This window comes from Rutidosis leptorrhynchoides, unplaced genomic scaffold (assembly GCF_046630445.1).
Source record: "Rutidosis leptorrhynchoides isolate AG116_Rl617_1_P2 unplaced genomic scaffold, CSIRO_AGI_Rlap_v1 contig14, whole genome shotgun sequence".
Classification (NCBI taxonomy): Eukaryota; Viridiplantae; Streptophyta; class Magnoliopsida; order Asterales; family Asteraceae; genus Rutidosis; species Rutidosis leptorrhynchoides.
Genome location: NW_027266392.1, coordinates 83377 through 107120, shown reverse-complemented (window position 1 = coordinate 107120; position 23744 = coordinate 83377). Strand labels below are relative to the sequence as shown.

The 23744-nt window shown below is 33.2% G+C and overlaps 4 protein-coding genes across 4 annotated transcripts; 2 read left to right on the top strand and 2 right to left on the bottom strand.

The window, feature by feature from the left end:
- Positions 1-613: 613 nt before the first annotated feature.
- LOC139881299 (agamous-like MADS-box protein MADS9) lies at positions 614-3203 on the bottom strand. The gene is made up of 7 exons (XM_071865801.1): positions 3016-3203; positions 2838-2904; positions 2245-2306; positions 2065-2164; positions 1917-1946; positions 1360-1404; positions 614-766 (listed from the first exon to the last, which is right to left on the bottom strand). The coding sequence occupies exons 1-7, from the start codon at positions 3201-3203 to the stop codon at positions 614-616; spliced, it is 645 nt and encodes a 214-aa protein (XP_071721902.1).
- Positions 3204-4442: 1239 nt separating this feature from the next.
- Positions 4443-6475, bottom strand: LOC139881293 (PLASTID TRANSCRIPTIONALLY ACTIVE protein 6, chloroplastic). The gene is made up of 6 exons (XM_071865795.1): positions 6008-6475; positions 5805-5873; positions 5445-5549; positions 5235-5354; positions 4671-4760; positions 4443-4559 (listed from the first exon to the last, which is right to left on the bottom strand). Exons 1-6 carry the CDS (start codon positions 6473-6475, stop codon positions 4443-4445), a joined length of 969 nt encoding a protein of 322 aa, XP_071721896.1.
- Positions 6476-7133: 658 nt separating this feature from the next.
- Positions 7134-13139, top strand: LOC139881292 (ubinuclein-1-like). The gene is made up of 13 exons (XM_071865794.1): positions 7134-7400; positions 7984-8067; positions 8224-8313; positions 8420-8496; positions 9146-9695; positions 10157-10256; positions 10341-10450; positions 10602-10688; positions 11599-11724; positions 11969-12091; positions 12170-12217; positions 12319-12426; positions 12714-13139. The coding sequence occupies exons 1-13, from the start codon at positions 7134-7136 to the stop codon at positions 13137-13139; spliced, it is 2196 nt and encodes a 731-aa protein (XP_071721895.1).
- Positions 13140-13715: 576 nt separating this feature from the next.
- LOC139881291 (uncharacterized) lies at positions 13716-15349 on the top strand. Its single transcript, XM_071865793.1, has 6 exons — positions 13716-14061; positions 14160-14294; positions 14383-14461; positions 14578-14672; positions 14944-15111; positions 15192-15349. The coding sequence occupies exons 1-6, from the start codon at positions 13716-13718 to the stop codon at positions 15347-15349; spliced, it is 981 nt and encodes a 326-aa protein (XP_071721894.1).
- The last annotated feature ends 8395 nt before the right edge of the window (positions 15350-23744 follow it).

Sequence of the window (23744 nt, the reverse complement as noted above, 5' to 3'; positions counted from 1 at the left end):
CCAAGATGAAAGACAATTAATGAGACGGCTAATTTAAGAATATATGAAGAAACAGTTCATTGCATTCGATCACGAGCAAATTGCATAATTAATCTTGGTGAAATGATTCTAGCAGCTGAGAGACATGTTAGAAAACTTCTACGTACTTGGATAATTTCAAGAAGGTATGAATTAAAGATTGCTCCCTTGGAACATGATTACAGAAGAAATCTGAAATTTGTTACTATAGAAGCCTATGATCAGGATGGTTAATTATCCTAGCTGGTCTCCAATATCTTGTACTATATTGTTGATTTATGTATGTTCTTACACAGACCTTAAAACTAGCAATAGAAAGTACATAGTATATGTAGATAGATATACATAGATATGAAATTATAAACCAAACATAAGTACACTGCCAAGTCATATTATAATTTATAATTAAGCATACATATTAAGAAAGTTCATCACACGAATAATTAAGTGCAAGCAGGCGTACTACATCTTCATGGACAGAGTACAACTCAATGTCCAAATTAAGTTTTAGCAACATAAATTAAGTTCATGTATAAAGTAGGGCTTAATATATATAATTAAGATATGACCGATCGAATTTATATAAAGTTGGATATCAGATCCTGTCTTGCAAATTAGGCTGGATAGGTTGAACGCGAAAGGCAAAAGGCATCTGAGAATTGTATTCCCTTATGATCCGCTGCTGATACGCAGAGTCCATCTCCCTCACATTGTTGTCAAGAGCAAGCTTCTCCATCTCTTGCTGTTGCTATATATATATATATATATATATATACACATAACACAAAAAAAAATATCAATATTTCTCTCCTTGAAATTAATCAAACTGCAGCTCATGACTACTTAATTAGTATAGTACTGTATTCTAATTAACAAAATCATTTCCCACAGCCATTTGCATAAAATGAAATTTACCATATAAATCCATCCAAATTCTGACATATATTCTCTCAACTTTAGTTAACCTTAAAAACTTATTTATACAAATGATTAATGAGAAATTAAAACAACATATAGTCCTTTTTAATTGTTTTTGAAATAAAATAAAATTAGAGGAAATACCTTGGTGTTTTTTTTTAAAAAAAAATAACTCCACGGAAATACTTAGTTAAGAATACATGGAGGACCAACAAATTACCTATTCTCTAGCTTGCTAATTAGGGAATTGATATTTGATTGTTAAACCATGGATCTGTTGTATATCTGAAACATTTGGTTCGACAGAAATTATCTCTATCATTACCATAGTTTAATGATCAAGAATCTTTTAGGTTCAAATGATCAAGAATCTTGAATATTCTCATATTTTACAAGTTACCATAAATTAATTGTAGGACATACCAGAGCAAAATGGAGCTGGTTATTTTCTTCCTCCAAAATCTTGTCCTGTCCGAGTCAAAGCCATAGAATTTAGTTAACAGTATGTACACTTATAAACTAGGGGATGCAAATAGCTAATTAATTTAGAAACTAGGTTAACACTTAACAGTAAACAAAGGTAACTAAATTCGATGTTTATCATTCACATGGGGTATGGGGAGATCAAACTTTAGATATATACATACATATATCCACTCTATTCATACATATAACATGGACATATTGAGTTGGATCTCCCCTTCTGTTCACAGTAAACGAATTAAGTTTATTGAAAAAAATATTAAGGCTGTAACCATTTTTTTTAATAAATGATAATACATGTTCCTCCATAAAAATATTTATGATTTATTTCCTTTTGAAACAAAAGGGGAAGCTCAAACTTCATATACTAGGTACCCAAAAAAAAAAAAAAGAGACAGAAAAAGAAAAGCTTCGTATTTCTAAATTAAGTAGATTTATGAATATCTAGGGAACCATGTAACAATATATAACAATATAGTAGTGTGTATTTTTCTTACATTTCTCTTCATGGTCCTGTAAATCTCCATCTATAACAAACCCAAAATAAAAGAAACAAAAATCAATATTATATAGTACTTGTGTTAATTATAGTATCAAATGAGAAACTGAGGGGAAAAAAAAAACCCAGATCGAGAGTAAAATTGCCTGGTGTTCTCGAACACTGATGAGCCCATCTTCAAGTGCTTTTTCTATATGAATAAGCTCCTTAAGTTGCAAAGAGGTTACATCTTCACCATTCATGTGCCTATTAAAAAACAAAATAATTTAAATAATTTCAAAAATGATAAAAGATAAATTGACAGATTTTCTGATAATAGTTTATACCTGAGCTCGATCTGCATCGAATCGTTCTCTTTCTTCACTCTATCTATTTCATTGTTGAGGTTCTGTTAAATATCAACAGAAAATAAAATAGTAATTAGCTTATCTTTCTTCACAAACTTAATTTATTTAAAAGTTTAAAAATTGGCCTGAATGTAACTCTTGTGTTGTATGGTGGACAAAAGGCATGAAGGTAGAAACCCTAGCTAGATTAGATTCCAAAAAGAAGAGACCGGCTTTCCTGGGCATCTAGAAGCTAACATTCATGAACTTTGAAAAAAAAAATTGCAAGAAAAAGGATGGTAGATTATGATGTTTTTATACCACATATGTTCATGTAAAAAAATATTATTTATACTTCATTCTATCCTTGTTTAATTTTGAAAACATTTATGATATATTAAAATAATGTGATATATTTATTTTATTTTAAAGAAAAAGTCCTATTTCTAGATCTGTTCATGGAAGTCATAGTTCATGTTTCTTAACACATTTCTAGCAATAGAGAAAAAGGGAAAGACCTTGTTCATCATGTATATATTAAAAAGAAAAAGAAGAAGAAGAAGAAGAAGGAGGAGGAATTAGACAAAACCTACCTCATGTTTGGGATCCCACAATCTCTTACCAGATTGTTTATGGTATTGATCTAAGACCTCAACCATACTTGAGAAGTCATCATATGAAAAAGAAAACTGAAGTCAAAACCAAAACTCATATATAATATACTTGTAATTAATTAATATATAGGGTAAATTGAATTCTATAAAAACATACTTGGTAGAAGGACTGCAATAGTCATGCATCTTTCCAGAGTTAGCAAAGACAATGAGAGAGACCTTAGCATCACACAAGACAGTGATCTCTTTAGCTTTCTTCATTATCCCATTCCTTCTCTTTGAATAAGTCACTTGCCTGTTGCTTGAATTCTCAATTCTCTTTATCTCAATCTTCCCTCTCCCCATCTGATCTTAATTAGCTGATTTCTCTCAAAATTAAACTCAATTCTTCCCTTAATAATTGATTTTTTTTTTTCTTATTGCTTTGCTTTTAAGGATACATATATATAGAGAGATATCACATGGAGTAAGAAATTTGTAAACGGGAGGAGGAGGAAGGGTTTTCTATTATTGGTTTCAAGTTAAGAGACTTTCATAGTGACACAGAAAGGAAGGGTTTCTTTTATAGGCCATTGACAAGCCCAAGCCAACTGCTTTTAATTACCTCATTTCATATTTCCCCGAGCTAGTCTCATCTTAACTATTTGTTTCACATTGTAAACCGTTGGTCGTCTACGTGACTCTCATCAATCTACTGTACGTATATTAATTTGTATATCAATGCCTGTCTTTTGTTTTTGTCTGTGACTGATTGATACTTAATTGATGTTTAATTGAGAGTTTTAGTAATATTCTAGGTTAGATTATGGACAAATAAGGAAAATGTCCAGGGCATATTAATTTCTTCATACGCAAAGGAAAAAATTACTACTTTACATGGCCTTATCTTTTAGGGTTTTTAAGTGATGGATCCTAAATATGGTATAATTATATCACATCTTAACCATCAAATCAAAATCGAGAGATAGAGATTTTGTCAATTGTAATAACTCATCTAATAAAAGAAGTGGGAATCAGGGAATGCAGAAAGAAGAAAAGCGAAAGAAGGTTTTTGAATATGAGACTTGGTGCCTTAATATATGGGGAAATAATGACTGAGTCGAGCAAATAGAATGGTAGGTTGCCCTAGGGTTTGGACATAACACTGTTGGAGCTTCAATTAACCCATTGGAACCATGCATGGTACATCTGTTTGTACGTTATATAACTACTACATTTTGTTTCATTTACCATTTTTATTATTTCGAACATGTATATGCATTACATTATTATATGTACACACAATTTCTAACAGTAATTAACGGACAGTAGGTGTGGCATAAAAGTAAAATTAAGTTACAGTCAGCTAGCCTTGTTCAATCTCACACAAGTTAAAATATTAGGATTACAAACTCAAAAATAAAAATTAGTATTACTTTACTCCAACTCAATAAATTACAGTACTTAGAATTGCCACATTTATCTTCAAAAAAAAAAAAAAAAAAGAATTGCCACATTGATGATAAAATGAAGGACCTTATTATAGCCCTTTTTCTAACTTTATACATTTGTTAGAGCAAAATTCCCAGGTTTTGTTCACACAGATCAAAACCAGTTTGATACACTGAAATCACGTAGCTTACTTAGATGTCTCTCCATGTCTTCTCTAGTCTTGGACCACTCTTGCCTTTCAATTACAGTCGTGGGATCATCTCTTTCACTCTGAATTAAACAAATAATTAAGGCATATATATTATGAATCATCAGTCAATAAATGACCCACTAATTAAGCTACCAAAAACTGGATTTTGAGGCAGACAGACAGGCACTTACCGCATGAATTATTTTGAACGAGTTCCCCTTATCACGAACGACAAGCAAATCATGCTTTCTATCTCTTTTTCTTCCTTCTGGAATTGTGACCTATGGAAAGAAACCATCAAATTTATGCAGAGTCAGAAAGTAACACGAGAAACAAGCAGGAAGACAATTTATATGAACCAATAAAAACAAATGGAAGTAGATTTGTTAAAAATTGTACAGCATAAGGCTGCATCAATGATTAATATATTATATATATACAAAAAATTCTATCCATTTCAAGAGCAGACAGAACACTTGGCATAGAAAACAGATCTCAAGTTGATAGGTTAAATTGCTTTGATTATGCCATTACATCCATAAATGCATGCAAAATGAGATGCATGTCTACCAAATGTATTAGACGTTATGAACTGCCAAATTTAAACAGGTGTCCATGAAAAATCCGCAGAGTGTATTGGATATATTAAGAGCAAGACGAGTTAAAAGAGAAATGAAAGGCTGGGCTTGCATTGCCTTTTAACAAAGTAGCTCAGGAGAATATTAAAAACTAGCACGAAAACTAGATTGTCTCACCAGGACTTTTGCTCTGGTGATTGACTTTGTATAAGAATCAATGACATAAATTTCTTCAAAATCCAGGAAAAACTCTGGATCACCTGACCTCCTGTTCCGGTAATGCTTTGTTAAGAAAACCTGTTGCACGAAACATGTGAATAAAGGTGCTGATATGCTATGCTCTGATGTAAATCAAGTCAGGGAAAAAATAAGCGTTTCCTTTAATACCTTTGTGACTTCCCAGTCAGACTTATACATTGGATCTCTAGGAGCATCGATGGGAGGCTCTGTGACATTGTACATTCCATACTCACTCTTTGCGCAGCGTATGTACTGCATTTTTTAATATAGCGAATGTCAGGAGAGTAGTATGAGAACACGAACTAATTGATTACTTTCAGGACCATCAAGTAAACAAACCCGTTAATCTACATACATAATAACACTAACAGATAGTAATAAGTAGGTCATCAGTGTCTATTGGAACTTAAATATGCAAGGCATTTGTCATCTCAAGTAGATTCAATATTACTATAACGAAACCCAAGTACGTATAATTTAAATGAACAAGATGACCAGAAACAACACCTTTTCGGGCATTGGAGCAAGAACTCTTGGAATGGCATAAACATCCGTATCTGGAGGAGTAACATACATCTACATAGCAAAAATAGTAAAGGTCAAATACATTCCCCAAAAGTTCTATAAACCAAATCCTACCCATATCACAAAATCAACAAAAATTTCTGCAAACATTCTCCACATTTGGACAAAATTAAAGACTTTTTTACCTCTCTGAAATCAAACACATCATTATCCGGGTCGGGCGGTTTCCTGATGAAGAAATCACAATGAAGCAAGCAAATCTTGTGAAACTCGTCCTCATTGATCCTGTACTTCACCACAGTCTCAGAATCCCAACCTTGCGTCGACACGAAACTTTTGCTATCCACAACGGCAATGTCATCATCACCACGGCCACCAACTCCAGGCTCGTACTCCACATCATAGTCCTTCTTGTTATCCACCTCCTCCGCCTCGTCCTCGTCCATGTCGTAGTCGTCAGGACCTCCACCATCGGCGTCGCCGTCATCGGATTTTACAATGAAACGAATCTGTTTCCTTTTGGAAATTATGCTCGGTCTCAGCTTGAAGCTGGGGAAGAGTGTTGTCGCGGTGGTACGAAGGAGGATTTGGGATTTGGGAGTAAAGAACGGTGGTGGAGTGAGGAAAAGAGTGGTGGCTGTGGTTGTGGACATTTGATATGAGAAAATGAGGGAAATTTGCGATTTTGCAGAGCAGAGGTTTAACAATGTTTTTGGGTTTTGGATTAGATTTTTGGCTAGGCTTCCCTGTGGCGATAGCATGATACGAGTCGGAATAGGGCCGTCGATTCGAGCCGATTTTATACTGAACCCGTTAATGTAACGGTTTTATTACGATTCATGAATGCCGATTTTGACCTCAGAACTGTTAGATCCGTTCGTTTGGTTTGCGGAATATACTTAAAATAGTTTGAAAATACGTGTTTTTTATAAAAAAGAAAAAAACGTATTTTAGACTATTCGATATTTTTGGAGATTGTTTGAAACATGTTCAAGCATGTTCGAACCTTCATAAACAAGAAACGAACACTCCTTAACCACTATACTATCCGTTGATCGGTGTGGTCCTGGTCTGAACTGGTTAGGTCCTGCCCCATACGATCCCGATCCGTTTCCACTCTCCAATTTCAATTTCTAAAAATTCTCGGCAAAAGAAAAAGAATAAAAATAAAAGAAACCCTAATAAATTATTTGTCTCTCCCGCGCAACTGAATCTAGCGGTCTTCTTTCCTTCCCTCCCACACTCCATTTCCACTAGGTTGCTTGATTCCTTCGATTCTTAAATTCAGATTTGCGTAATGTAAAATCCTCGATGGCGGAAGAGAAAACAGGCATCGGTGTCAGCGAGTCCCCGCCGTCGTCGTCGGCGGAGGACAAAGCCGTGTCTACGACGAAGTCGTCGTTCATAAAAAAAGGTGACCGGAAATTATTCTCGGTTAACCTCCGACCTGGAGATACTACAACAGTCTCCTGGAGGAGGCTTGTGAAAGACGCTAATAAGCTCAGTAACGGATCCAATTCCGTACACTCGCCTCCTAAACCTATCGCTCACCCTAACCTCGAGTCTCGCACTGTTCCGGTAACACTCTTTTTAATTGGAATTGGATAATTCTCTTACAGTCTGCTAATTTACTGTATTAATCGAACATGTCTGTGAGTGTTAGTATTTTCCTTTCTGATTGGATTGCTGAACCCTAATTACTTTTCATCTTTGGTGAATCAACTGTAATTCACTGAATGTTGAGAATCGTAGTGAGTTGCTATTCATCTGACAAGCAATGCGATACCAAGTTTTATGGGCGAGAATGGTGAAAAGTTTCAGAGATGAAGAAATGTACCCATCTCTAACTTTGTTGCAAATGTTTGTTGTTTAATAACTTGTGTGAAGTTAGAATACAATGACCGCAGCAAAAATTATTGGCACTGTTGATTTCGCTGTTGTTAGTTGTTACTTTGGATACGTTGGAGTTTTGTAAACATTTCTGAGCAGGATGAGAAAGTTTAGCAGATAGCTTATGAATTAAGTAGTCTGTGTACCAATATTTTCTTGTGTGTTAGATTGAATGCCTTTTGCACATTTTAAATGAATGATTATATGTTGTCTGTGAACCGGTGGCTTCTAGTTGGATGTTGAACTTTAAGCTCTCTTTGATCTTTAACAGGGACAGCCGACCGATAAACAAATGAAAGATGAGGGTCCACATCGTTTCAGTGCTGTTATTGAGAAGATTGAACGCCTTTACATGGTAGGTTATAATTCTATACTAGTTAAACATTATGGTTGCTTCATTTTATGTTGGTTGTAATAGCTAGTATGTGTATTATGATTGTGTTTGCAACATTTATTAATATGTATTTGGTGAGTTGAATCTTTATGCTGACTTGATTGATATTTTTCCTAGGGCAATGATAGTAGTGATGATGAGCTGAATAACATTCCTGATGACGATCAATATGATACTGATGACTCATTTATTGATGATGCTGAGTTGGTCAGTCCTTTCATCATCATCTTCTTCTTCTCCTTCTTTTTGTTGTATTATCTTTTCTAGTATCTGTAAAAGATATTTTTTCATGTCAAGGTTATTTCCTATGCAGGATGAATATTTCGAAGTTGATAATTCAGCAATTAAGCATGATGGCTACTTTGTTAATAGGGGGAAGTTGGAAAGGATGTGAGTGTTCTTTCTACCTTTGGCTGCTGGCATTTCTTTAGCTTGGCTATGTTGTATTGGGGCCTGATCTTCCATTTATACTGCCTGACTGGTGTTCTGTCCCATCTTTTTTCTTTTTCTTTCAGTGCTTAGGTAATACCAAATAGAATCTGTATCTATGACTCTATAGTATTTGATCATGAACTATGAGGGGTAGAAACTATAAGGTTAGCTATAATGGGCAATAAATTTGCTGTCCTCCATCAAAATGTGTTGGCTGGAACATAATATGGGGTTATAAACAAGTTATCAGTTTAGTTGAATTTCTCTCATGTGGGAGAATGTTATAATTTATCCAGTGAAAATAAGATTGACATATGCGCAGTTATTTCCAAAGTTGTTAAAAATGCAAGTTATAGGAAAAACTGATATTGTCTGTTGATAGTTTCAGTTGTTGTGGAGCCTGTTCTCTGGGATTAAGCATTTTTTTTTCTATGAGTAAGAATGTGTAGTTTAATGTCACCTTTCAGTAGGAAGAGTGATACATAATTTGAATACTGTGTACGTTAATTGATAATGGTTGTTGCAGTCTATCATATTAATGTTTACTTATTGTAATGGTTATCCTTGGTAAATTTTCTGACTTGCATTGTTCATGTTTTGCTTGAAGTGAACCTGCCATAAATTCTGAACAGCAAGAAAAGAAGAGGAAAAGGCAAGTTCTTCCCAAGACTGATGGTGAGATTGATGATGCTCGTAAGAAAAATAAGCGTGCAGAAACAGGCAAAGTGGCAACTGAGAAGAGTCTGTTTGATTCCTTCTCGAATGTGGGTGTAAGAAGTGAAAACTTTGAGGTCCTTAGACCCCAGAATCAATTGAATTCAGGAAGTTCTGCTAAAAGGAAATCTACTGCTGTTAAACTACTAAGCCCTTGTTCATCATTAAGAATTTCAAATGGTGATGCTTCTGCATCTCTGACGGAGCCCAAGGAAATTGAAAAGCCGAAGGTAGGAGTTCTTGCTTTAAAGAGTAATAAATCAAAAGATGGGCCGTCTGACATTTCACACCAGAAACTCCACAACAAAAATGCAGCACAGTCGCAAATTCAACCTGCAAAAGTTACTAGTAATACTGATGTGATTCGTATGAGAGGAAAGAATGGTATACGCGAATTGCCCGACCTTAATGTTTCTGATAGAAAGTCATCCATGCTGCCAATTGTGAGTACCTGTTTCCTACATGCTGCCTACAAATACTTTCTCTAGCTATTTTCAATGATGCCTGCATAAAGGCCTATATTTTCCATGCATGACAATGTTGCAATATTTAAGACCCATGCATATCATTAGGGGCGAAGAGTAGGCATGGCCGGGTGGGGGTTAATGTAATTATGTGACAATGACTCATGACTAGATAAAATTAAAACGTTCATCATGTAATTTGGATTTTCTTAAAAGTAAACCTTTTATTTTTCACTCTTAATGCGTCTAGGAATGGGTGTTTATGTTTTCAATCGTGATGCTTGCACTTCGGGTCACATGGTATGCATGTGTATCAATACGATGGTCAGATGCTACTAAACAAACATGTTGATTGTATTATTTGGGTATTCTTAAAAGTATGCCTTATACACTGTGTACATGTTTAGGTCTTGAGCTTTTCTATGTCCAATTTTATGCAGAAACCTTCACCCCTGCTCAAAAGAGATGGTTCCAACATTCGGTCCAAAGTTTCAATTCTTGAAAAAGCCATTAAGGAATTAGAGAAGGTGGTTGCAGAATGTAAGTGTGGAAGACCTCTCTATTCTCATGGATAATGAGTCGAGGAATGACTTAATTGAAATTGATTTGAACAAAATATTACAGGTCGCCCACCTGCCACGGACAATCAAGTAGCTGATCCTTCATCCCTGGCTGTAAAAAGGAGGTTGCCGAGAGAAGTAAAACTGAAGCTTGCTAAGGTCGCTAGAGTAGAGGTACTGGAGTAGTTGACATTTCTCTTAACCCTCTGTTCTGGGTGTTTTGGTCCAGAGATAGGTTCATAAATTTGTCACTCTTACAAGTTTTTGTGTTTATGAGCATTCAGAAACTACAAATACTAAGATTTGTTGCGTTTCATATTTTCAGCATGCGATCTATGGGAAAATAACGAAGGAGATGATCAGTCGTCTTGATGGTATCCTTGGTCATTTGATACAACTTAGATCGTTAAAGGTATTTCTACTTGTTTGCGAATGACATTGCAACTCTTTATCGATCACTGTGTGTAATTTTCTACTTAAACATAACGTGCTAGAAATCAGCATCTATTTGCTCTAGGGTGCAGATGATGGTTGCATCTATATACCTCTGTTTCACTGTGTACGATGCCTTGCAGCTTTTATTTTGTGTTTATTTTCCTGGTCTCTTAAGAGGTTATTTCTTGATAAATATTGTCATTAGTCTCCTATTACAATGGATGGCCAATTTTTTTTCTTCATAAGCATGAGGTGGCAGTTTTCGTTAACATGCTGAGAATGAAATTTGCTTTGTTCTTTCTCTTTAGTGTAATATATTTGTTGATATCAGGAGCATCTAACGATCACTGCCGAGTCTTAATCTGAATGACTGAAACTAATAGGGTTATGATGTATGGACAGCTATTTTTAGTTTTGACATTTTCAGGATCCATAAATTTCAAGTATAGGTCATTTTGAAGACCTCAAACCAAGTAGCTTTTATTCTGTCATCTTTCTTTGCTCCTACGATTTGATTCACCTCTTGTGCAAAGACATGAGAAGACTTAGAGTTGGATGGGATTCTTTTATCTTGAGCGTCTTTCCTATATCTTTATCATTAGTAGATAATGGCATGCTCGCTATTTTCATGTTTTCCTTTCTGTTATTTTCGTTCTCATGTACACATGTAATCTTTTGTGACAGTTGAGAAATTGTCAATAGCTTAGCTTAGGCTTTTTTTTAATACTATATGTTGAAACATTTCTTTACTGCAAAAAAATCAATCAATTTCACCATGGTATTATTTGAACCATGCTGCTGTGTTGTCCGTTTGGTTATGTTTCTTTTTTTTCTTTTTCCATGGGAGCTGTCTTACTACAAGTAATGCAAGTGTGATTTTGTTGCAGAGGAATTTGAAAGACATGGTTAGCTCTGGGCTGTCTGCGAAACAGGAGAAAGATAATAAGTTCCAACAGATAAAAAAGGAAGTTATGGAGATGATCAGAAGTAGTTCTTCTACTGTGCAGTTAAAGGTGTGCTTTTCTTTTATTCTCTCTATGTTTGTGTTACGTAGGCTTGCATTTGCATGTTGACCTCGGCTGCATGCCTCTTTTGTTTTTTTCAATTTCATTTGATATCACTGTGCGTGTGGACTTAATCATGCTGATGTAAGATTTCTACTGTGTTCTCTCCTATTTTGGCTGTGTAGTAGTTTGTTATGAGTATATGTTTGAAGTTTACCTTCAGTGATTTACTGTCTTCTCCCTGGCATTTCAGCAGCAGGCTGGGACATCACATAATTTTCAAGAAACGGATCAAGACCAAATTCAGAAAACAAGATGTAGCATGGACGCTGTGATAGAGGATAAAATTTGCGACCTCCACGACTTTTATACCGATGTATATCCCTGCTCTTTGTTGAGATTTTTCTTGTTTGTACTTGATCTTAGTCTTAATGAGTCATTTCAATGGTTCTAGGGTCTGGATGAAGATGCAGGTCCGCAACTCAAAAAGCTCTATGCAGAGGTTGGCAGCTCCCTCCGTTTTTTTTCTCAAAATTGTTTGTGTAGTATTGTTCTTAATTTTTACCCATGCACAATGATTTTAAGGTTTCATACGTGGTTCAGCTTGCAGGACTGTGGCCAAAAGGTCTCATGGATGACAGAGGAATTAAGCGTGCAATTCTTAGAGCAAAGGAGAGGAAAAGGGCACTCCACTACAGCAGACCCAAGGATGTAAGCTCCATTTCTTTTTATCACTTTCCTGTCGCTAATAATTCTACTATTTCTCTACTATGTCAAGTATAGTAATATCTTGTTTGGATGTCCTTCGTTAGAATTTGTTCAAGGGAGTAAGTTGTTGCTTGAGCTAGAGACACAGTTGCAAAAGTTGTCTTCTGTACTACTATGTGACCAGAAATTGTATTCTGAATTATGTAGCTAGATTTTATTATTCTTTAGGGATGATTGCCAATTCAAGCGCGCCTGGCAATAAATAATATTTCATTTTATCTTAATTGAAGGATGAGAATAAAATAAAGAAGAGAAAGATAACAGCTGAGAGTGCAAGAGTTGATACTGGTTTGATGTCAGCACAAGCACAATATAGTAGAGGAAAGAAGGGCACCGTTTCAGCTAGTAAGCCGAAGCTCATTTCGAACCAAACAACACGAATCTCTAGTCCTTCAAACATGAAACAACAAGAGAAATTGAAGGGAATTTCGACCAATCAGATGGCTGTGGACTCAAAGATGGTGGTGGATGATGCCTTGATGAAGAAGAAACTGAAGAAGAGGAAACCTGAACAAGACTTGGATCAAACTCATTTCCGTTCTCTGGCCACTCGACCAGGAGAAGAAAGAGAAAAGCCGTCTCTCACTCTCAAGCACTCTTCTTCTGTTATTAGTCAGCCCCAAAAAACAAGTTCGAGTTTAGATCACCCAAGTTAACACACAGAGGTTCAATTTAGGATGTTTATTTTTATGTTGTTGTCTATGTCTAACACTATTTGCATTTTGGTGGTTAATTAAAATCCTAGCCGATCAGTCCCATTTTTTTGTTTTAACAGAATAGTAGCTCAAAGCTGTAAATTATGTTGTTTTGCAATGACCGCTTATCTTTAATGTCAATGTGAATACCTAATGGATTAGTTTTGTTCAGACATTTTTCCAGTCAGTTTTAAATGGGCATTGCTTCGAATCATAGCTATTTGGTCGATCCACATCCATCCTCTCATTGATAGCTATTATTTTCGTCTCAAAATATTTGGTGTTTTTTATATGTACTTTTATGGAGAAACATCGTATATTTTAAAGATTGAGAGATATATTTATTTTTTATTCTTTTTCCAATCTTGTGGATGGAGACAACCAAACGTGTCTGATTCTGCTAAAACCCTGCTGAATTGAACGTAGTCAGTCAAACAAACTTAAAACCCCAAAAAAAATCCAATCGATCAGGGGCAGGACAACTCTGCTGCTGCTACTCCAACTTTTCCATTTCCCAATCTATACATCTTCATGACAATGAGGAGACTCAACCAATTCGCGTCTCTATCCCGGGCCATCTACGCCGGTGGAATCTCCTCCTCCGCCGCAACAACTCAGCACCGTCTTCTTGTTCTACCGGCGCTCTTAAGCACAACGTCCGCTGCTTATAATAATAGTAATAATAATTCCAATTTTAGCTCACTCGCGCGCAAAACCGGAATCACAGCTCATCCCTCTATCGTCGGAAGCGGCGTGTTTTTCTTCTCCGCCACTGCATCCGCCTCGTCTCTAGCTCAAGATTCGCCATCGCTGCCTAAATTCGCTCCCAAAGAAGTGGTTCTCTATCAGTATGAAGCATGTCCTTTCTGCAACAAGGTTAAAGGTACAAACAAAACAAACTGAGTTTTTTTTTTTAACTTTATGTATCAATTAAAGGTTTGATTTTTAGCTGTAAATTAATATTATTTAATTTGCTCTCAGCATTTTTGGACTATAATAAGATTCAATACAAAGTCGTGGAAGTGAACCCTATAAGCAAGAAGGAGATTAAGTGGTCTGATTACAAGAAAGTTCCTATACTTACTGTTGACGGTGATCATATGGTTGATTCATTAAGTTAAGTCTCATTCACATTTCTATCAATGTGTTATGATGTGAACGTTTTTACTTCATTTCCATGTAATCATTGCGCGTATTCTGGCAGATATAATTAATCAATTGTACCGAAAACTTCATAGTGAGGATACTGTCCCTGAAAGCGATGAGGAGAAGAAGTGGCTAGGGTATGCTTGTAATTCTCTTAGTCATGATACATGATTGATTTTGTTATCTCCTAATTGTCAACAATTCATTTTTGTGTTGGTATCTTGACTGTTCATGTCATTGGCATGTTATGTAGCTGGGTGGATAATCACTTGGTGCATGTTTTATCACCAAACATCTATAGATCTCCTGCCGAGGCACTTGAATCATTCAATTACATCACAACTCATGGTAAGATACTTGATTGATATTAATCCACATATCTCATTGATTCACTCACTTCACACCAGATACAATAGAACCTCTGCTTCAATCAACTCTCTAAGACCCCAAAATTTCAACTTGAAGAAAATAAAATTAATGCAGATTCAATTGAAGTTGTTTTTTAGTCTTCATTTTACTTTTTTTTTTTTTTCTGTTTTCCCTTATCTGACCTTATAATGGGTGAACATAAATGGACTTCTTTTCTAATTCAACAAGTGGTCTTAAACTATAAATACAGGCAATTTTAGCTTTACGGAGAGGCTGGTGGCCAAGTACACTGGAGCAGCAGCCATGTACTTTGTTTCAAAGAAACTGAAGAAGAGACACAACATCACGGATGAACGGAAGGCCTTGTATGACGCTGCCGAAACTTGGGTTGAAGCTTTGAACGGCCGGAAATATCTTGGTTTGTTCCGAAAATCAAGAATTTGTAGTTACATTAATTCCCATTTATACAGTTTTCTGATGCTCTCTATATTTGAACAGGTGGATCAAAACCAAATTTGGCGGATCTTGCCGTTTTCGGTGTCCTGAGGCCAATTCGGAATCTCAAGTCAGGTAAAGATATGGTGGAGCATACACACATTAAGGACTGGTATGGTCAAATGGAAAGTGCGGTGGGAGAATCCTCAAGAATCAACTAGTAGTAATACTCTTATACATACAATGGAGGAGGATGCAGTTTTGTTGAGTTGAATACTTGAATGTGCCTTTTTTAAGTTTGAAATTTTATAAAATGATACAACTTTGTTTGCTCATTTGTCGCGACAAGATGAACTGTAGCATGAAATAAAAAAAACCTACTTTGGGAACCCTTGATTTATGATTATGAGGTTGTTGATTTGAATTTTTTTCCCTGTTTAGTTTTTGCTATTCATCTTCTGATGGACTGTATTAATATTTGGCAATCTATTTACATACTGATATGCTAGGTTCCGTTTGAGACCTTGAAGGGAATTCTTGAAATTATGAAATCAGATGACTGAGCTTATTTAATTTGATCTATTTGAATCTGGATAAAACATAATGTATCTGATGAATTAACCATCTCGCTTACATAATAATTTTTCTCAATACTAAACAATTACTTAGTGATCCTTTCTAAAAGTACTGAAAAAAGAATACCGAATAGGTACTGAATGTACTATCTCTTTTTAATGACAAAATTGCACCCGACTACTCTTACTTCAACCTAAATTATATAGATTCTGTAAAATATCAATTCTAATCGGTCCAACCGAACTGATTGTCAATGTGTCATACACTCATCCCATCCACCAATTAATATGCCACACATGGAGGCTTATTTAGCATAATTAGTGTTGGGCCAGTACGGAACGTACAGATATTACAAATTTCATATGAAAAATTTTATATTAAAATATAAATTATTAAACGTTATGAGAAATTAAAAAATAAAATATAACCGATTTTTCACCTTAAAAATTTTGATTTTATTTTCATCAATTAATTTATTTTATTTTATATAATTCACGTGAGTATATATAATTTTAGATCTAAAATCTAGTATTATAATATATGATTTTTTTTTATATAATTTTAATAGAAAAATTCAAAAGCTTTTCCTTTTCACCCTCCTACATATTCAATGTCCTTAAAAAATCAATTTAATTAAATATCTACTTTCTTAAATTTTTAACCACCGGTCACCACCACTCGCCATAACCTGCTACCAACTGCCACCGCCAATACCATTACCACCATTATCATTATCACCATTAAAATCTTTATAAATTATTTTATAGAATAATTTATTTATTTTTATAATTATAATGTTCATTAAGGTTGTTTGACTCAAAATATAAATTTCTTTATGATTTGTTTAATCTTTTAAAAGTAGATGTATTGTATCAAAATCTTCTTTATGTTTGCTTTATATATAAAATTAATTTTGATATAGTTATTAATTATAATATAGCCCCTTAAACTATCACTGGATCAATGTTTCATTTGAATCCATAATTTAATTATCGTCAATTTTGTCGGTTCTCCTTCCCCCACCCTCAACCTCAATCTCCATTTCAACTTCTCCCCACTAAGATACCCTATATCACCATGATCCCATAACCTTACACTCCTTCATAATTTGGGAACATGTGTTGGCAAAATTAAGAAGCATTTCAATTCGCCTCCCTTCAAACTCGAAAGGGTAAAATAAAGAGGGAATATAAATCAAAACTAATTAATTTGGGATTCTTAATTATAATAAGACAGTACGTGACTCTTTTGAGTCCAACAACGACCTCAAACCATTCGTCTTCACACCCATCATCTTTGAGCCTCCTGTCGATCATTAATACCACTGCAAATTAGTGAAATCCCACACCATCTCAACCCAACATTCAATAACCATCGTGTTAAAATCGTCTCTACATATTTAAAGCACATACCTCCAATAGAACATGAATTTCAGATGTATTTCATTGGGATATTCGAAACTATCTAAATATTGCATTAAAAGCAATGAAAATTTGATGAAAGCAGTGACCCTATGTCGATGATTTAAGAATTAAATCATTTAGAGATTGAAATGTCAAGTTATTAAAATTTGAGTATGGCTGATTCAAAAATTTCTTTGCATGTAAAAACAGTAAGATTGATGTTTCTACCATTTTTACATGTAATTTATGAGTCAACTACATTTCAATCGTCATAACTTAATCTTCCAATATCAAACACTTGATTCTTACAACATTTAGAAGCTAAGACCTAGAGCTCCAACAATCATGAAACTTGACATACACTAAATATTCATCTATCAATTCTAAAAATGTTCCCAAAGAAAAAGTTGCATTGAATTGAAAAATATTTTTAGATGATGTAAAAGATTTGGCGAATGTAATCTTGATGAAAATTTTAACCCTATATATAAATTTTTCAATGCTTTAAGAATAAATTATTTGAAGATTGGAATATAAGTTTAAAGATTGTTTATTTCAGCTAACTCAAACTTTTTTTTATATAAAAATGTATTTCTACCATGATAGATACAAATTTATTCTTATCTCTAATATTGTGGTTAACTATTTCTTACCAAGGCCTCTAGGCCAAATAATTATTTAGGTCATAGAGTCGATCCTTATTCATAGATGCGGAGAGAACTATTCCCATTAAAAAGTCCAAAATTAATTAATATATACATATACATTTCTTCCACCATCATAGTAGGTTTCTTCAATAATATTCCTAATATTCTTCTTAAAATAATTTAAATTCGATTACAACTGACTCAAAAAATTTCACATAAAAACGTCTCTACCATTATATATACATGCAAATTTGTATAATAATGCTAATCGAAGTAGAATGTTGAGATACAAATTTGGAAGGATTATGATGGAATTAATATTTATTTATTGAAATAAATTTTCATTTACTAAAGATATAAAACACAATATTTATGCTAAAAAGTTAGAGCATTAAGAAATTGAAAGATGATATAAAAAGAAATCGAAATTTAAAATTGAGCTAAAAATAATTTGAATCTTGGACGTTAAACCTAAAAAAAAATAAAATTAGGATTTGCTAGAAGAACTGAAATCAGGACTAAGAGGCGTGTATAACATGCCGTAAGAAATTCCGAACTTGGAAAAGAAAACGGAAACAATGGACAATTGCAATGAATCTCTATTAAATCATTGAGTAATTTTTTATTAACTTTGATCGGGTCCGAAATTTTTATTCCAGAGAATAAAGACATGTTTCAATATTCACTTCAGCTAAAAAAGGAATGCTATTAGTACTCTCAATTTATAAATTAAACTAATTAGCATTTATATCATTATACGTCAACTATATATATTTATACTTTTTTATGCACAATTTTCAAATTTAACCGAATCATATTCATATATAGGTAATTTATCCAACTAATTTTAATTTTCGAACGGGATGGACATTCTTGAGTTGCAATGAGCCGTGATTTAGGAAGTCAATTTGGAGAGTCATTAGCTATAACTTTCGTTGTTCTCATCATTTTATATTTATGCACAATTTTCATATATTATTGTTTAAAATATTCTTTTGTTTAGAATATTATTTGTGGATTGGAATGTCTGTATTTTCCTAAATTGTGTCATGTACTAATTAATTAAGATGTGACATTTTTAAAATTCAAAAATAATAGTCTTAAAAATTATGTAATATGTCAACAACTTAAAAATTAAGATATTATTATTTTTCGAAAATAATAAGATCCAAAGCATAATTTTAAGAAAATAATAATTGTAATTGCGAAAGTATCTTAATACTTGCTAATATGAATTAACTTATTATACTTGCTAATAATTTCAAAAAAATAAAAAAACTACTACTTCGCTATCGATGGAAGGGCATTGATGGAAATTCAGATAAACTTTTTTCTCTTTCTGTAATATTTTTTCTATTATTACAAGGGTATAGGTCTTTATTTTAGCATCCGTTATCATCCGCATATCTGAAATAGTAAATAGGTATAAGAAATATTAAAAAAAGGTATAAAAAAATGTGAAGCATAAATATATCTATTGTTGATAAAATGAAGATTAAAGAAATTAGATATAATTATTTTCGGTAATACCTTTTCTACCAAATGAACCTCCTCTCGTTTCATGAGCAATATCATGACTCAAATAGTACCATGTTTAGTTTCATACGTATTTCGATTTCTCAGGTATATTATGGATCAATAAAGATGCAAAGAGATCTCTCAAGGATTTGGGTTTCATCTCGAGATGAAATTCCTTTATTATTTCATTTATATTTTCGATCATAGTGCATCTCCATAATCTGACAAATTTATAAGAGAAAAATTTAAATTAATTATATAAATTCAAATTAAAAAATCTATTCCTTCCATAAATAAAGAATTATACCTTTTACTCTGAAATCTATTAAAGGATTAAAGTTTTTTTAAGAAATTGCTACTTATATATTATTATAAATTGAATGATAAAAATAAAAACATATATAATCTTACAATTATAACTCGAAAAAAAGCTAACGCATGCATGCATGTAGGTGGATTTTAATGGGAAAACTAATAACATACGGTACTATTAATAAGTCGATAAAATCAAAGGTTAAATATACACTTTATCAGCAAAAGGTAAAATAAATATACACTTATATTTTTCAATACGAAAGAGATAGAATTTTAATATATATAAAGATCTTTTGTACTACAGTAATTATATTTTTCAATAAGATAATCTCTCCTAAATTAATTGGAAACTAATCAATGTTTTTCTCTTCCATCATGTATTATAGCGTAATTTTTGCTCTTTTAAATGTAGGAACTATATTCAATTTCCTTTTTTTAAATATAGAAAAAAACTCTTTTTATTAATTCTGAAACGTTTTGAGAAACGTCAGAAATGCCCATAGCATCTATCATCAATAGAAAGTTACAATTAATGCTATTCTACGTGTCGAGCAAAGAGTCTGCCACGTTGCATGCCAAATGTCATCATGACAGTAAGCTTTATTCACTATTTTATTTTAATATATATTATAAAGATTTATTTTTTTAAAACCCATCACCAACACCACTATAAACCCAACCATCACCACCATCATTGACCGACAGTTGATCGACCGTCTAAGAATTTATAGAAAACATCTCAATTTGATTAAAGTTTGTTCCAATATCCCGATTAATCTTTCAATTGTAGATATGTGTACAAACCATCTTTAATATGTGCACTGATCGATAGTTGACTGACATTGACTGCAGTTGACCGGTTGTACGATGTTGTCCGACGTAGATAATCATTGTCCGGTGTTGACCGGCGGTGACCAATAGCGAAAGTATAAAAATTATCACTTCTACTAAAATTTAAGTCCAATATCCATATTAGTCCTTCAATTATACGTATGTACACACCGTCCCGGATGGGATTTAATGTCGATGAAATTACCTTAAAATCAAACACGACTCCGATTAATTGATAATGCATGCTCAGTATACTATAATAAGGGCCATACTATTATAAGAGCCTAATGACAACTAAGAGGCCATTCTTCCACGAAACAACTCTTAATTTTTTTAAAAAGATGAAAAATATGAAAGTGGCAATAACCTATGTCACAAACCCCAAACCATAAATCCAAATTCATATGAAAAAAAAAAAATTGTTATTGTTTATTTTATTTTAAAAATGATCCCAATATGATAAAATGGTTAGCGTATTAGCAACCCTTATCAATAATTTAAATTATCTATTCATTGATTCAAGTAAACTATAGTAAGACGAAATGTACAACATAATGTAATGTTGGGATAAAATTCATGGTTACTTATTAAATGTGAGAACATTACTTGAAATATTATAAATGTATAAATTTTTAAAAATATTTATAAATTACGTATTTACACATGTGTCAAATACGATTGGATGAGTTTCATATCAACTCATACCCTAAGGTTTTCTAACTTCTTACAATTTAGTCCTCTAAAAAGTATATTCTATCAATATATTATGTAAAAGTTTGGGTTAATTTGACAGTCATTAATCGATAGTTGATGAACATTGACCGATTGTTGACCGGACGTTGACTATCATTGACATTTGAAATGTGAGAATATTGTTTTTGTTAAACCCATTACCACCAACAATACTCACCATAACCACCTCACCACCGTCGATCGACATTGAACGATGTTGACTAACGGTTGAACGGTGGTTTGAGTTTTCTATGGTGAGCCTCTCTCGAACTCTTTTGTAATTAATTGTCACATGAAAGGACATTTTAGGGTTGTTTCATGTATCATGCTAAATACATAAAAAAATGTGCATTCTAATCATCAAAATACCCCTCAAATGCTCAAATTATTTATAAATTAAGGGTGTATTAGTCTTTCGCCTTTGATGTGAATTATTTTTTGTGTATTTAGTTTTACCATTGTTTCATTGCCTTTGAGCCATTTGCCTCAATTTTGGAAAGGTATCTAAAAAAGTTCTTTGGAGATTTGACTGAATGCTATTTTTTATTTGCTACCATGAAAATAGTTTTTACACTTAACAACTAAATTACTAAATTAGTACCTTTATCATTACCATCTTCTGTCCAAGCTTCTGAAGGGATAGCAATTGTACTTTGATTTAGAAGAACAGCCGCCGAAAGAAGGAGCTTTTCATGGAAAATGTGATACTTCTTTTCATACCAAATATTACACACTTGTTTTCGGACCATAATGTGATATCTTAATTATCACATGTCGTAGCAGTGGAGGAGATTTCAATGTACGGTACTAGCTCGTCGCCAAAGAAGGAGATTTCACGAAAAATGTGATACTCATTATAAATCATTATCAGCTACAAAATGAAGTGAAGAATGGGATAGGTGACGACTTTTATTTTATTATAAGTTATCTGGCGAATAAGCAATAACAAATCGATTATGATGATTCCACCCAGCATAATCAATAGTGTGGCTAGTAGTTTTAGTTAGAACTACTTGTAGCGACAATTAACTTTAGGCCGAACAGTATGATATTTGTCTGGCCCAAAAACATTTGTCGTGCCAACTAATTATTGGAGAACTAAATATGAATGGTATAAATGTCATTTACTTCATTTGGGAGCCCTACAATAGTTTACATCGTATAAGAACTTATCTTCCGAGTAGCGTTCGGTGGCGATATTTTCTATAAATGAGGGTTCATATTGAAGCATTTTTATAGCCAGAACTCTTGGGCCTTATGAGCAACGTTTTTTCTCGTACTAATTGCGAAGAAACAATTGCAAAATTATCTCAACTGATAAATGGTTATTTTCTATGCGATTCATATTGAATTTACGATTTACCAGAATGAATTTGTAAGTATTTTTCATTTTCACTTGATTTTTATTTTATTTTTCCTGTTTAGATAAATTTTTTTATCCATGAGTCCTTAATTAGTGTAATTTAATTTATACCTCAAATCTTCAAATAAAATTCTCAATCTCATTTGAAAAAACCCAAAAATCGATCGACAACTTCATCTTCTATCGAAGGACAGAGCCCCAACGGCTCCCGTCCAAGGACAGAACCATTAGTAATCTATAGAGGGACATCGACACTCCTAAGAAAAGTTAACAACCCCTAATTTTAAGAAATTTACTAATAGGCCCGTAGTTCAAATTAGGATTTGCCTCTGATTAATTTTATTTTTGCCTTTTACTCCTTAGTAACTTAACATGTAATAATTAATAGCACTGCCCAAAATCATTAAGCACGTTTATATATTGATTATTGTTGAAAATATTAAATATGATATTTACTTCTAGCTGCGTCCAGCATATTCAAGCTCATCTGCTCAACATCACAATGATAATCTGCCAAATCGTGGTTCCATTGTTCCTCTAGCCACTGTCTTAGGCCTGCCTCGTCATCTGCCTCATAAGATTGAATTTGTAAGTATTTTTCTCTTCTTTATTACCATTTGATTCTTAAGATTTATCTTTTCTTTTTAGATATATATTTTTTTGAAATTCTTTTAGATAAATTATCTGTATCCATTGTTGGAATGAGCCCATTAGCCCAAGTGAATTGATTAATTAAATTGATTTAATTAATTAAAATTCAAATAATTAAATATGAAGGGTTGCATCTTTTGGAGAGTATATAAAGGCAATTAACTGCCATATTGAAAGACATATGTGTGCCAACACACAAAATATACTCGCGACCAAAAATATACAAGATACTACCTCACGTACAAAAATACAAAATACAAAAGAAAAACTTCTCCTCCTTCAAAAGCAATATTAGAGTAAAAACATCTCGTCTCTCTGTCGGATTACGAATTCGGTTTGACATTTAAGTATGGTGGACATCTAATTTATGGAGACAAAAAGTATGCTTGATTATCATATTATACTTTACGATCTACATGCAAAAATCTATATATATATATAATGTACATATGAGTATGATCCGTTTTTCTCCACAATTCGATTGTATTCGCTATAATCACATATTTTATTCTTTAGGATTTAGAATCCTTCATCCATGACGGGTGAATTATAATTTTCAATTATACCTCAAATCCTCTAT